Consider the following 15772-nt stretch of genomic DNA (forward strand, 5'->3'; position numbering starts at 1 on the left):
TCGGGTCTTACTGAAACAAAGCCCGGTGAAATCTCCGCCTTCATTTAGACAGGGAGGGGTATTCCGATTAAAAAGATCATTCGAGACTCAACGGGCTGCAGTGACACCATGAGGACTTGTGTATTAATATCAACCATTAAAATAATAACGTCATAAAATAGCTGACAATGAGATATTTGAAATTATTCAACTACTGAAACAATATACTTGGAAAAAATGTGGGAAAAATGTTAGAACATTCTGGGGCATTTTACAGTGAAACACTTGAAATTCTCTGATTTTCCATATAAAATAACAATAAATGCCTCATTTTCTGATAAGCTTGGATATTATAATTATTCTAGAGCGTTATAGAAACTGAAAAAAAAATTCATTGAATTTGGTCATTTTTTTAAAGTAAATGGTTGCAGGCAATTAAATTATCTACATTTAGACATATGAATTTAGTTGAACGTTCTTAAGTGTTTTAATTACCTTAACATATTTAAATTACATTAAGTTAATCTGAATAAATATCTAATCATGTTAGTTCTACTTAAATTTTATTATACAGCAACAGTACACATTAGAAAACACTCAAATAACACAGAAGCTGATTATGGTATTGATTTAAAACACATGTAATATGGCTAGAAACCATTTACTATTTTTTTATTAAAACGAAAAACGATTTGTATTGAATTAAACCAGCAAATTTTATTTGTGTTGCATTTAAAAAGGGTCAGATTCATTTTTTTAGAAAAATACAATGCAAAAATAAAAATGCTTTCAATTAAGTTATCTGTAATTCTTTAATTATGCCTATTCTAATTAGAGATTGTAAAAAAATTAATTGTGTCCAAAGTAAAAGAAATGAATTTGATAAATTATCTCATCGCAGAAAACAGGTCCATTATCGGAATAGTATATACTGTTAGAATATGAGCAGCATGCTTTAAAAGCACATTCTATAAAAAACTGTAGGTATGAATTTATATGAATAGACAACTTAAACGCGGACACAATAAGCAATATTACCATCAGTCCGTCTACAGAATCACTACCTTTTCACCACTAAACAAGATTGAGACACAAGCAACCTATAAAAATTACAACCAGGTGAAACAAAATCACACAAACCGCGAGTTAAACAAGGATTTGCGTTTCAGCACCACGGACAGCTCCAAATCAGAGTCATGTTTAAATCAACATCTCCAAGTCCTTTAAACATACAATTCTCACTGATCTGTAGACGACAACAGAAAGTATACTGTTCCTTGCCTCAAAATATTTGTATGCACGCTAAAACATGAGAACAAAACATATGTGACCAAAACTTTCCCATAGGAACAAACAACAAATATTACATATAAAATGAAATCAATTTAATTTCTTACCTTTTCTGTATTTGGAAGTGTTTGTGTTCTGGTAAAAGTGTCTCCTCCATTAATACTGATTAATTCTGCATCTGCAGGCGGAAATGGCGCAGGGAAAACGACTACGTCACTCTTCAGTGTATCCGAGTTAAAGCACACGTCATACTGCTGAGTGGATTTGGAGTAAGACCAGCTCCCGTCAGGATGGGTGGTGATCATTGGGGTGCTGTACCTGCCCAAACTGCTGTCTGTTCTGTGACATTTCACAGCTATCAAACTGATGAGGCTCAGTAAAAAGATGACTGACACAGACACAATGGCGATCAGCAAATACAGATTTAAATCCGAGAAACTCTCCTCTTTCAGTGGTACATGTCTGAACTGGGTCTTGACGTCACCTCCGCTTTCAACAACCACGACATCAATAGACACAGTTGCGGAAAGTGAGGGCTCTCCGTTATCACAAACCAAAATCACCAGCGGGTGAGTTTTTAAATCATTGTCACTCATTCTCCTCTTAGTCCTGATCTCCCCGCTGCTGGTTCCGATTCGAAACAGATTATTTCCTTTGGGCTCAGAGACGTGATAAGACAACAGCGCATTGTAACCGGAGTCCGCATCTACAGCCCTGATCTTGGCCACAAAGTAGCCCGCCTCTGCAGAATAGGGAATGTTCTCTGTGTTAACGGAACCGTGGTCAGAATAGGGCGCGAGAATCCCGGGACTATTGTCGTTCTCATCCAGAATAAAAACATTGACAGTCACGTTACTGCAAAGCGGAGGAACACCGGAGTCTGTGGCCTGAACTTTAAACTGAAACGTTTTTATCTCCTCATAGTTAAAAGACTGCAAACTTTGTATTTCTCCACTGTCAGAGTTTATGTTGATCATTGATGTTACCGGGCCGCTTTTAGAGCTTTCTACTAATGAATATGTGATCCGGGCATTATCACCTACATCAGGATCAAACGCAGACACTGTATGAATAACATCTCCGATCTGACTGTTCTCTTTTACATAAACATTAATGACGGACTCTGGAAAGCGCGGTGCGTTGTCATTCACATCAGACACGTGTACAGTAATGACACTGGTACTGGAGAGAGGCGGAGTCCCTTCATCAGTAGCTGTGATGGTCACGTTATATTCATAGGCGTTTTCTCTGTCCAGATGTCCATTAACCACTAAAGAATAAGAATTTTTGTAATTTGTCTCAAGTTTAAATGGCACTTTGTTGGAAACAACACAGTTTATCATGCCGTTTTTGCCACCATCGTCGTCAATCACTGACACGAGAGCGACAGCGGTTCCAATACTTGCATCTTCTTTTACTTTAGACAGAAGTGTCGTCACAGATATCTCAGGCTCATTGTCGTTAATATCCAAAACCTCTACAAGCACCTTACAGTGCGCTGACATCGGAGGCTGCCCTTTGTCACTGGCCTGTGCGCGGATCTCAAAAGCATTGTGCTTCTCGAAATCTATGTTACCTTTCACTGTGATTGCCCCAGAATTCGGATCAATTTCGAAAAGCTGCAAAATTTTACCCTGATCTCTTTTAATGAAAGAATAAACAATTTCGCTATTCGGACCCTCATCAATGTCTGTCGCATTTAACACGACTATCGTCGTTCCAATTGCCACATTTTCGAAAACAGTCGTCTTATACAAAGATTTACTAAAAACGGGGATGTTATCATTATTGTCTAAAACTTTAATGATTATAAGAGAGGTGCCAGTTTTTGATGGTGTTCCTCCGTCTACAGCGGTCAGTGTTAGCTGGATCACAGACTGTTTCTCTCGATCTAAAGCTTTCTGCAGCACTAACTCAGCAAATGCAGTCTGCTCTCCTCCTTTGTTCACAGCTAAAGAAAAATATTCATTTGAGTTAAGCTTATATGTACTTATAGAATTCTTCCCGACATCTGCGTCTGTGGCGTGGTGCAAAGGAAATCTAACCCCCGGCAAGCTGTTTTCCGCAATGTCTAGCGTTTGTGATTTCTCACTGAAAGACGGAGAATTATCATTGATGTCCAAAATACTAATCTCTATTTGATAAAGCTTCATTGGATTGTTGATAACGGCTTCTACATTAATCGTACATTTAGGTGATTTGGCACAAAGCTCCTCTCTGTCTATTCTATCATGTACATACAAAAATCCAGTTTTTAGATTTACCTCAAAATATTTTTTCTTGGATCCCGTGACAATCTGAAACATGCGTGACTCCAGCTCTTGAACATTAAGGTTTAAATCCTTAGCGATATTTCCCACTGATGTTCCCGGATTCACCTCTTCTTGTATTGAATAAGCTAGCTGTCCGGATACGGCATTACAACAACACTCCAAAAGAACAAACACAATACAGGTCACAAAAGATTTTCTTCTATTCGGTGAGAACATTATGACATCAGATGAAGCCCGAGCAACGATGCGCAGTTAGAAAGATGGTATTCCAAGTAATATCGATGCGAATTAATCGAAGACAATACTCCATTTCACAGACACAAAACAAGGCCTCTACATTCTCGACTGCGTCCGGTCTTACTGAAACAAAGCCCGATGAAATCACCGCCCTCATTTAGACAGGGAGGGGATTTCAGATCCTTCGAGACTCAACGGGCTGCAGTGACACCATGAGGACTTGTGTATTAAAATCAACCATTAACATAATAATGTCATAAAATAGCTGATAATGAGATATTTGTAATTATTCAACTGCTGAAACAATATACGTGAAAAAATGTGGGCAAAATACATAAAAAAATGCTGGGGTATTTTACAGTAAAGCACTTTTAATTATCTAATTTTTCCATATCATATAACAATAAATGGCTAATTTTCTGATAAGCTTATATATCAGATTTATTCAAGAGCGTTATAGAGACTAAAAAAATATTCATTGAATTTGGTCAATTTTTAGGGTAAATGGTTGCACGCAATTAAATTATCTAAATTTAGACATATGAATTTAGTTGAACTTACTTAAGTGTTTAGTTACCTTAGCACAATTAAATTAAGTTGATCTGAATATAAGCGAGTTAAATTCAGCAATGCTACTATATTATGCTACTTATGGTATTAATTTAAAACACATCTAAAATGCCTAGAAACCACTTAATATTTTTCATTAAAACCAAAAGCGATTTGTAAATAATTAAGTCTGCAAATTTAAATTATGTTACATTTAAAAGGTAGATAACATTAAAAAAATTTCAGTGTAGATAAATACAATGCACAAATAAAAATGCTTTCAATTATTTATTTCCGCAGCATCAATAAGTAATCTGTAATTCTTCAAATATAAGAAATAATTGTAAAAAAATTTTTTTGTCCAAAGTAAGACAAATTAAATTGCTACATTATTTAAACCCCAGGAAACAGATCCATTATCAGGATAGTAAGTTAGAATATGAGCAGCATGCTTTGATAGCACGTAGACGACTAATAAGCAAAATTACCATCAGTCGTCTACAGCATCACTACCTTCTCACTACTAAAGAGGCTTAAGATACAAGCAATCTATCAAAATTGCAACCAGGTGAAATAAAATCACACAAACCGCGAGTTAAACGATGATTTGCGTTTCAGCACCACGGACAGCTCCAAACAAGTGTTTATGTTTAAATCAACATCTCCAAGTCCAACAGAAAGGCTATATTGTTCCTTGCCTCAAAATATTTATTTTGCAAGCTAAAACATATGTGTCCAAAACTACACCATAGGAACAAACAACAAAACATTATAAAAAAAGGAAATCAATTTAATTTCTTACCTTTTCTTTATTTGGAAGTGTTTGGGTTCTGGTAAAAGTGTCTCCTCCATTAATACTGATTAATTCTGCATCTGCAGGCGGAAATGGCGCAGGGAAAACGACTACGTCACTCTTCAGTGTATCCGAGTTAAAGCACACGTCATACTGCTGAGTGGATTTGGAGTAAGACCAGCTCCCGTCAGGATGGGTGGTGATCATTGGGGTGCTGTACCTGCCCAAACTGCTGTCTGTTCTGTGACATTTCACAGCTATCAAACTGATGAGGCTCAGTAAAAAGATGACTGACACAGACACAATGGCGATCAGCAAATACAGATTTAAATCCGAGAAACTCTCCTCTTTCAGTGGTACATGTCTGAACTGGGTCTTGACGTCACCTCCGCTTTCAACAACCACGACATCAATAGACACAGTTGCGGAAAGTGAGGGCTCTCCGTTATCACAAACCAAAATCACCAGCGGGTGAGTTTTTAAATCATTGTCACTCATTCTCCTCTTAGTCCTGATCTCCCCGCTGCTGGTTCCGATTCGAAACAGATTATTTCCTTTGGGCTCAGAGACGTGATAAGACAACAGCGCATTGTAACCGGAGTCCGCATCTACAGCCCTGATCTTGGCCACAAAGTAGCCCGCCTCTGCAGAATAGGGAATGTTCTCTGTGTTAACGGAACCGTGGTCAGAATAGGGCGCGAGAATCCCGGGACTATTGTCGTTCTCATCCAGAATAAAAACATTGACAGTCACGTTACTGCAAAGCGGAGGAACACCGGAGTCTGTGGCCTGAACTTTAAACTGAAACGTTTTTATCTCCTCATAGTTAAAAGACTGCAAACTTTGTATTTCTCCACTGTCAGAGTTTATGTTGATCATTGATGTTACCGGGCCGCTTTTAGAGCTTTCTACTAATGAATATGTGATCCGGGCATTATCACCTACATCAGGATCAAACGCAGACACTGTATGAATAACATCTCCGATCTGACTGTTCTCTTTTACATAAACATTAATGACGGACTCTGGAAAGCGCGGTGCGTTGTCATTCACATCAGACACGTGTACAGTAATGACACTGGTACTGGAGAGAGGCGGAGTCCCTTCATCAGTAGCTGTGATGGTCACGTTATATTCATAGGCGTTTTCTCTGTCCAGATGTCCATTAACCACTAAAGAATAAGAATTTTTGTAATTTGTCTCAAGTTTAAATGGCACTTTGTTGGAAACAACACAGTTTATCATGCCGTTTTTGCCACCATCGTCGTCAATCACTGACACGAGAGCGACAGCGGTTCCAATACTTGCATCTTCTTTTACTTTGGACAGAAGTGTCGTCACAGATATCTCAGGCTCATTGTCGTTAATATCCAAAACCTCTACAAGCACCTTACAGTGCGCTGACATCGGAGGCTGCCCTTTGTCACTGGCCTGTGCGCGGATCTCAAAAGCATTGTGCTTCTCGAAATCTATGTTACCTTTCACTGTGATTGCCCCAGAATTCGGATCAATTTCGAAAAGCTGCAAAATTTTACCCTGATCTCTTTTAATGAAAGAATAAACAATTTCGCTATTCGGACCTTCATCAATGTCTGTCGCATTTAACAGAGCAATCGTCGTTCCAATAGCCACATTTTCGAAAACAGTCGTCTTATACAATGATTTACTAAAAACTGGGATGTTATCATTATTATCTAAAACTTTAATGATTATAAGAGACGTGCCAGTTTTCGATGGTGTTCCTCCGTCTACAGCAGTCAGTGTGAGCTGGATCACAGACTGTTTCTCTCGATCTAAAGCTTTCTGCAGCACTAACTCAGCAGATACACTCTGCTCTCCTCCTTTATTCACAGCTAAAGAGAAATATTCATTTGAGGTAAGCTTATATGTACTTATAGAATTTTTCCCGATATCTGCGTCTGTGGCATGATGCAAAGAAAATCTAACCCCTGGCAAGGTGCTTTCCGCAATATCTAGCGTTTGTGATTTCTCACTGAAAGACGGAGAATTATCATTGATGTCCACAATACTAATCTCTATTTGATAAAGCTTCATTGGATTGCTGATAACTGCTTCTACATTAATCGTACATTTAGGTGATTTGTCACAAAGCTTCTCTCTGTCTATTCTATCATGTACGTACAAAAATCCAGTTCTTAGATTTACCTCAAAATATTTTTTCTTGGATCCCGTGACAATCTGAAACATGCGCGACTCCAGCTCCTGAACATTAAGGTTTAAATCCTTAGCGATATTTCCCACTGATGTTCCCGGATTCACCTCTTCTTGTACCGAATAAGACAGCTGTCCTGATACGGCATTAAAACAACACTCCAAAAGAACAAACACAATACAGATCACAAAAGATGTTCTTCTATTCAGTGAGAGCATTATGACATCAGATGAAGCGCGACCAACGATGCGCAGATAGAAAGATGGTATTCCAAGTAATATCGATGCGAATTAATCGAAGACAATACTCCATTTCACAGACACAAAACGAGGCCTCTACATTTTCTGCCGCGTCCAGTCTTAGTGAAACAAAGCCCGGTGAAATCAACGCCCTCATTTATACAGGGAGGGGTTTTCCGATTGAAAAGATCATTCGAGACTCAACGGGCTGCAGTGACACCATGAGGACTTGTGTATTAAAATCAACCATTAAAATAATAACGTCATAAAATAACTGATAATGAGATATTTGTAATTATTCAACTGCTGAAACAATATACGTGAAAAAATGTGAGCAAAATAAATAAAAAATGCTGGGGTATTTTACAGTAAAGCACTTTAAATTATCTAATTTTTCCATATCATATAACAAGAAATGGCAAATTTTATGATAAGCTTAGATATCAGATTTATTCAAGAGCGTTATAGAGACTGAAAAAAATATTCATTGAATTTGGTCAATTTTTAGGGTAAATGGTTGCACGCAATTAAATTATCTAAATTTAGACATATGAATTTAGTTGAACTTACTTAAGTGTTTAGTTACCTTAGCACAATTAAATTAAGTTGATCTGAATAAAAGCGAGTTAAATTCAGCAATGCTACTTTACTATGCTACTTATGGTTTTAATTTAAAACACATGTAATATGCCTAGAAACCACTTAATATTTTTCATTAAAACCAAAAACGATTTGTAAATAATTAAGTCGGCAAATTTTAATTATGTTACATTTAAAAAGGTAGATAACATTAAAAAAAATTCAGTGTAGATAAATACAATGCACAAATAAAAATGCTTTCAATTATTTATTTCCGCAGCATCAATAAGTTATCTGTAATTCTTCAAATATAAGAAATTATTGTAAAAAAAAAATGTGTCCAAAGTAAGAGAAATTAAATTGCTACATTATTTAAACCCCAGGAAACAGATCCATTATCAGAATAGTATATACAGTTAGAATATGAGCAGCATTCTTTAATAGCACATAGACGACTAATAAGCAAAATTACCATCAGTCGTCTACAGCATCACTACATTCTCACTACTAAAGAGGCTTATGATACAAGCAACTATCAAAATTGCAACCAGGTGAAACAAAATCACACAAACCGCGAGTTAAACGATGATTTGCGTTTCAGCACCACGGACAGCTCCAAATCAGAGTCATGTTTAAATCAACATCTCCAAGTCCTTTAAACATACAAGTCTCATTGATCTGTAGACGACAACAGAAAGGCTATACTGTTCCTTGCTTCAAAATATTTATTTTGCAAGCTAAAACATATGTGCCCACAACTATACCATAGGAACAAACAACAAAACATTATAAAAAAAAGGAAATCAATTTAATTTCTTACCTTTTCTTTATTTGGAAGTGTTTGTGTTCTGGTAAAAGTGTCTCCTCCATTAATACTGATCAGTTCTGCATCTGCCGGCGGAAATGGCGCGGGAAAAACCACTACGTCACTCTTCAGGGTATCCGAGCTAAAGCATACGTCATACTGTTGAGCGGATTTGGAGTAAGACCAGCTCCCGTCAGGGTGTGTGGTGATCATTGGGGTGCTGTACCTGCCCAAACTGGCATCTGTCCTGTGACATTTTACAGCTACCAAACTGATGAGGCTCAATAAAAAGATGACTGACACAGACACAATGGCGATCAGCAAATACAGATTTAAATCCGAGAAACTCTCTTCCTTCAGTGGTACATGTCTGAACTGAGTCTTGACGTCACCTGTGTTTTCAACAACCACGACATCAATAGACACAGTCGCTGACAGTGAAGGCTCTCCGTTATCACAAACCAAAATCACCAGCGGGTGAGTTTTCAAATCATTGTCACTCATTCTCCTCTTAGTCCTGATCTCCCCGCTGCTGGTTCCGATTCGAAACAGATTGTTTCCTTTGGGCTCAGAGACGTGATAAGACAACAGCGCATTGTAACCGGAGTCCGCATCTACGGCCCTGATCTTGGCCACAAAGTAGCCCGCCTCTGCAGAATAGGGAATGTTCTCGGTGTTAACGGAACCGTGCTCGGAATAAGGCGCGAGAATCCCAGGACTATTGTCGTTCTCATCCAGAATAAAAACATTGACAGTCACGTTACTGCTGAGCGGAGGAACACCAGAGTCTGTGGCTTGAACTTTAAACTGAAACGTCTTTATCTCCTCATAGTTAAAAGACTGCATGCTCACGATCTCTCCTGTTAATGAGTTTACTTTAAGGAGCGCTGAGATTGGTGTACCGTTTACATTGCTTTGTAGTAAAGAGTATGTTATATGCGCGTTGTCCATGATATCTGCATCAGAGGCAGTCAGTGTGCATATAACTGAACCGACTTTGCTGTTTTCGCGCAGATACGCATACTCGACATTACTCAGAAAGCGAGGCGCGTTGTCATTGACATCAGCGACCTGCACTTGTATTATTTTATTTCTGGACATCGGCGGCGAACCTTCATCTTCAGCAATGACCGTTATGTTGTACTCTGTTAAGTTTTCCCGGTCAAGTACACCATCTAAAATCAATGAATAGTAGTTCTGAAAGGACGAGTGTAATTTAAACGGACTGGACCCTGCAAGTCGTACACGCACTGCCCCGTTTTTACCCGAGTCTGGATCTGATACAGTCATCAGCGCAATCACCGTGCCCTTCCCCGCGTTCTCATCTACCGGGCTAAGAAGTGACGTTACAGTAACATCTGGAGGGTTATCGTTAATATCTAGGACCTCTATCAAAAGTTTAGTATGTCCCGACATAGTCACCTGACCTCTATCAATGGCTTGAACTCTGATCTCAAAAGCATTATTTTCCTCATAATCAATATCCCCTTTAATTCTGACATCTCCACTTTGTGCGTCAATATCAAACTTGTCCAAGATATTTTGAGGCGTTCGACTAATAAAGGAGTAAATTATCTCTCCATTCAACCCTTCGTCTAGATCTCGAGCTTGCAGTCTAGTTACAGTGGTGCCAATCGGTACATGTTCCCTCACAGGCACTTTATATAACGATTTACCGAAAACCGGAGCGTTATCATTGTTATCTAACACATCAACCTTGATCATTACGGTTCCTGTCCTGGCAGGCGATCCGCCATCTATGGCAGTCACCGTAAATTCAAGGCGCGGAGTTTTCTCTCTGTCTAATGTTTTTTGAAGGACCAATTCAGCCGAGACAGTTTTATCACTATGAGTCTGTACATCTAAAGAGAAGTAATCATTAGTTGCAAGCTTATATGTCTTAACTGAATTTACTCCAATGTCTGCGTCATGCGCGCTCTCCAAAGGAAAGCGCACACCAGGAGCTGTGATTTCACTAATATTAATAGCTACAGAGCTCATAGGAAACACAGGAGAGTTGTCATTAATGTCGATTATGTTTATGTTTACTCGGTAGAGTTGCAGTGGACTGTTCACCACGACCTCCAGATTAACAGAGCACGAGGGTGCGCCTGCGCAAAGCTCCTCGCGATCAATGCGCTCGCTCACCTGCAGAGCGCCCGTCTCTGTATTAACACTAAAATACTGCTTTTTAGAACCGGACACTACGCGGAAGCCACGAGACTGCAGGTCTTTTACTGAAAAGCTTAAATCTTTAGCTAAATTGCCGACTGTTGTTCCCTGTTTTACCTCCTCTGGCACACTGTATGAGACCTGTCCGGTTACAGTTTGCAGAACATGACAGACTAGAACGAATGAAAAGCACGATATTAAATGTCCCTGTGTATATATAAACATGATTGCACTTTATTCCTACAGAACGATCCTAAAAAAATGATCATCAGCACCAATCCGATACCTTTAATGTCGATCTGAGTGGAGATTCCGGTTCAGCCTGTGATCAGACAAAAGAAATCACCCAAACCAGACAAAACACAGTAGAAGTAAATCCACACACCAATATTTAAGGCGTCCATCAAAAATCCTCAAAAACTATTAATCCAAATGCCCGATGTGGTATTCCACAAAAAACCTACATGTCTTTTGCCAATAACGAAGCTGAATACAACAAGAGGCAAGAGAAGCAGAGAGAGAGCAAATGCAGAGTGAGAGAGCGAGAGAGCGAGAGAGAGCGAGAGAGAGAGCGAGAGCGAGAGCAAGAGCGAGAGAGAGAGAGAGAGAGAGAGAGAGAGAGAGAGAGAGAGAGAGAGAGAGAGAGAGAGAGGGGCAATGACGATGAGGAAGAATGAAACGCCTTTCCATAACACAGATAGTAAAACAATAGTGACACACAGTGGCCTTCACATGAACTGCTGTGCATAAAAGAGAATACAGTGCCAGATACGAATACATGCACCTCATTACAACAATATAAAATTTGTACTGTGCTCCAGTAGCACTGGAGTGAAAAAACGTTATTTATTAAGTCAACACTTGTTTAGATATTGCATATTATTTTTTACAGTGATAGCTTTATATAATTCAGTTATACACCTCAAATTTTCTCTTTATATTTCACTGTGAAATCTAATTGACTTTTAATTAATAATAATTTAAAGTCCCAACAGTCAGCACAGAATATATTCTTTAATCTGACTTAAATGTCAACATGATCAAGTCAACAACCAGCTATATTCAAAGGTTAAGTATAAAATAAAAACACTAGCCAATGTACAGTTTCTTACATAAGCCTACAGGATATAAGATTACATTAATTTATTGCACATTAAAGTGTCATGACTGCAAAATAAAGTGTGAAACATGGAGAGAATCACAACGATTTAATTATCTGCTAAAAATCAAGGAACTATTATTAGGAAGAATTTTGAGACTTTTACACAGCAGAAAGAAACACTGCAGCTACCATAAAAATCTTAAGGTGGCTGCTGTATATAATGCTATAATATAATATAATATAATATAATATAATATAATATAATATAATATAATATAAAACAGCTGATATACCAAGACTGAGTTAATCTATAGGTACAGAACAGAAGTATACATCTTTATTTTAGGAATTTAAAATGTATTTACATAAACTAAAAATGACTAACACTTTAAGGAGGGCCTATTTCAACATTAACTTTTATAGCCTTAATTTATTTTAATATTGACAAATACATTTTGTAAATCAAAAGTTGTGTAAAATAATATTAGTTAATGCACAAAGAGCAAGCACAAACAAAGAGTAAACAGACAAATTATTTAAAGAATATTTAACCCATTGACAAAGATTAATTATTTCTGCAAAAATATTTTGATAATTATTTTGGCTAATGTATTAAGTAATTGAATTGGATCGTAAAGTGAATATCAAAAGCTACTATACACTCTTAAAAAAAGATCATCTGTACAACCTTTCTCCACTACAAAGAACCTTTTGTAAAGTAGAAAGCTTCTGTGAATGTTAAAGGTTCTTTATGAAACCATAAACCCAAAAATGGTTCTTCTATGGGTGTCAAACTTAGTTCCTGGTGGGCCAGTGTCTAGCAGAGTTTAGCTCAAACCAGCTCTTACACACCTGCCGGGAGGCAGAGGTAAATTACCTTTTTTTTTACTTTACTTAAGTAATTTTTTTCCAAGCATCTGTACTTTATCAGGGTGATTTTCTTTGGCAAACTTTAGTGCACACTTCACTACATTGCATAATACTGTACTTTTTACTTGACTTAATTTTAATAAAACAAAATGTTTTTTTTACCTTTAATACTTAAATACATAAAAATTTAGTACTTTCTTAATCTATTTTTGTGTACATAAACATTCAAGTTAAGTACTAGATTTTGTATGTAACTAATAACATATTAAAATATATTTAATGTTAAATGCAGTGAAATAAAAAGTATGATATTATGCTTCAAAATGTATTGAAATAAACGAAAGACACCCTTACAGATACATGAAAATGTTCTTTGATAAAGTACAAATACTTGAGTACTCTACACCTAGAGGTTTCTAGTAATCCTGAAGACACTGGATCAGGTATGTTTGATTAAGGTTGGGTCTAAACTCTGCATGACAGTGGCCTTCCAGGAACTGAGTTTGACGCCACTGTTTTATAGCAGCGGTTTTAAACTTTATGATGCCAATGACCCCAAAATATGATTAACTTTTTGTGAGCGACCCTTACCTAAAATATATCTCAATATATACATTTTATGTATAACAAATTTACCACTTGCTTCACTTGGAGTTTGGCTGGATGTATAAACCTATAGATACAGAAAATAAACTAGAAAGATTAAAAGGAAATTAATTCTGGGCTTATATATATATATTTCCTTGTCTTTTTTTCAGAAATTTTTGGGGACCCCCTATAAATCCTCCTGGAGGCCCCCTAGGGATCCCTGGACCCCAGTGTGAAAAACTTGTTCTATGGCATCTTAAAAATACAGATGATAATTTAAATAAAAGCTGTTTGAAGCAGAAGCAGGAGATGCTGTTGCATCCGAGGAGCAACACTCTGCAAACCAAAACCAGACAAATCAGTACACAATCCTCAAAAAACATGTTCAATAAGTCGTCAAACAAATCACATTCTTGAGACCATTACACCAGTGATTGCTAAAACGGAGCAAAAACTTACTTGGTTAGCAACCTTAGATCTGCTCTGCAGGCATATACTTTCTGTTCAAACATAAGATGGACTGCTGACGTTAAAAATTAACATGCATATAAAAATTGCGTTAATCAAAATAATCCATCTTTTGCATGGAGAGACAAAGTCTTCACAAAACTTAATGTTTGAGAACTATTCTTTATTTATCCATGTCTTACTCATGTAAAAGGTTATCATAAAACCTTTTAAATAAGAATATACTGCTAATAACCCACCAGAGTTCTCCTCTGTATCAGTGCTAATGTAATAAAACTACTACAGTTCACCATGTGGTTTGCAACATCAAACTAAAACAGTATTTACAAACATTGACTCATTTACAGTGACACAGGAGCATAATGTTTCAGTTTATAAAACTCGACGAGATACAGGAAATCTGTTAGAGAGTGGGACCTGTCTATTTATTTATGTTGATCTTTTCTTGTGCATGCATGTGGCTAAATATTCCTGAAAATATGCATATGTACAAAGAGAGAGAAACAGAGATGGTGTACATGGGTCACATTTTGTGTAATACAGGGATTAAGCTTTACTGGCATCCTCCTCTGTCTCCTATTTGCTCAAACTGTTTTCAGATATTTATAAATCATAATCTTCTGCACTGGTTTAAAAATGAGGGCACATCAAAATGGGTCACAGACAGACAGAAGTGTCTTTTTAGATCACACCATACCATTAAAAATATACACATAGATATGAGTAAACACTAGCAGTTCAGTTTATGCAATTTAACAACCAACATACAGAACTGGAACATCTCTTTAGCTTAATAAAATGTTTAACCTTTGGCATGAAAAGTACTGAAAGCAATTAAATAAACAACTTTCCAAGAGAACAAGAAATCAATATGTTGTCTATTTACAGTGAAAAAAATGGTTTCAAATGTACATTCCTTTAATAAAAATATACATAATTAAAAAGCTCTGTTACTTAACCACAGTTTGCACAGCAATGTAATGGGTGTGTGTGTGTGTGTGTGTGTGTGTGTGTGTGTGTGTGTGTGTGTGTGTGTGTGTGTGTGTGTGTGTGTGTGTGTGTGTGTGTGTGTGTGTGTGTGTGTGTGTGGTATTATTGTTTAATAGTGGGCTATTTTGGTTGCTATTAGAACAAAGCTTGCTTTGATTCAAAATAATTTATAAAAGATTGTGTATTTGTGTGACTCTTGACTTTGCAACTGTGTATGTGCACTGCTGTAATGAGACATAAATAATGATGTGCAATACAGAAAAAACTGTAACTATGGAATAGAGACTTTATTGACCTTTATGTGCCCGTTTCTCAGTTTGCAGGGCAGGAACTTTCTGGTGTAACATGCCTAAGGATGCACGAATGCTTTGTGGACAGCAGAGGGAGTGATTTGATAGCATGTGTAATATAATCAAGGGTGGGGCTGTGGACACCATTATAGACAATACAGATACAGATATATTGTCAAATAAAATATTTGTATACTAATCTGAACTGAATGTAGTGTAAATATGCTACATAATAATTATTTAGTTGATTGCAATTGAAATGCAGTATGAAATGTTTGACACGACGAGGATAAAACTGAATATTTCATAGAAAATGTAATGTGTAAACCAGCAAATGATCGTTCGAAGACAAAAATAAAGTATGATATGTACAGA

At 37.1% G+C, this 15772-nt stretch overlaps 3 protein-coding genes across 6 annotated transcripts in view; all 3 read right to left on the minus strand.

Annotated features, from left to right (window-relative positions):
• Window positions 1–15772, minus strand: part of LOC135760849 (protocadherin alpha-C2-like) — a 115439-nt gene that overhangs the window by 72613 nt on the left and 27054 nt on the right. For 2 of the 4 annotated variants that reach the window (XM_065274929.2, XM_065274910.2), the window contains exon 1: window positions 1377–3882. The exons of the other annotated variants lie outside the window; for them this stretch is intronic. In XM_065274929.2, the coding sequence (XP_065131001.1) occupies window positions 1377–3758 (2382 nt within the window). In that variant the 5' untranslated portion in view covers window positions 3759–3882. Of the gene's footprint in view, window positions 1–1376; window positions 3883–15772 lie in introns of those variants that run through there. 4 annotated transcript variants of the gene reach the window in all.
• LOC135761055 (protocadherin alpha-3-like) lies at window positions 5119–7634 on the minus strand. The gene has a single exon (XM_065275157.1). It carries the CDS (start codon window positions 7510–7512, stop codon window positions 5119–5121), a length of 2394 nt encoding a protein of 797 aa, XP_065131229.1. The 5' UTR covers window positions 7513–7634.
• LOC141280909 (protocadherin alpha-2-like) lies at window positions 8921–11598 on the minus strand. Its single transcript, XM_073812222.1, has one exon. It carries the CDS (start codon window positions 11312–11314, stop codon window positions 8921–8923), a length of 2394 nt encoding a protein of 797 aa, XP_073668323.1. The 5' UTR covers window positions 11315–11598.

Source organism: Paramisgurnus dabryanus, chromosome 16, assembly GCF_030506205.2.
Source record: "Paramisgurnus dabryanus chromosome 16, PD_genome_1.1, whole genome shotgun sequence".
Classification (NCBI taxonomy): domain Eukaryota; kingdom Metazoa; phylum Chordata; class Actinopteri; order Cypriniformes; family Cobitidae; genus Paramisgurnus; species Paramisgurnus dabryanus.

What these genes read in the sequence shown, in the direction of transcription:
- LOC135761055 (XM_065275157.1), bottom strand. Translation starts at nt 7,512, where the DNA reads ATGCTCTCACTGAATAGAAGAACATCTTTTGTGATCTGTATTGTGTTT.
- LOC141280909 (XM_073812222.1), bottom strand. Translation starts at nt 11,314, where the DNA reads ATGTTTATATATACACAGGGACATTTAATATCGTGCTTTTCATTCGTT.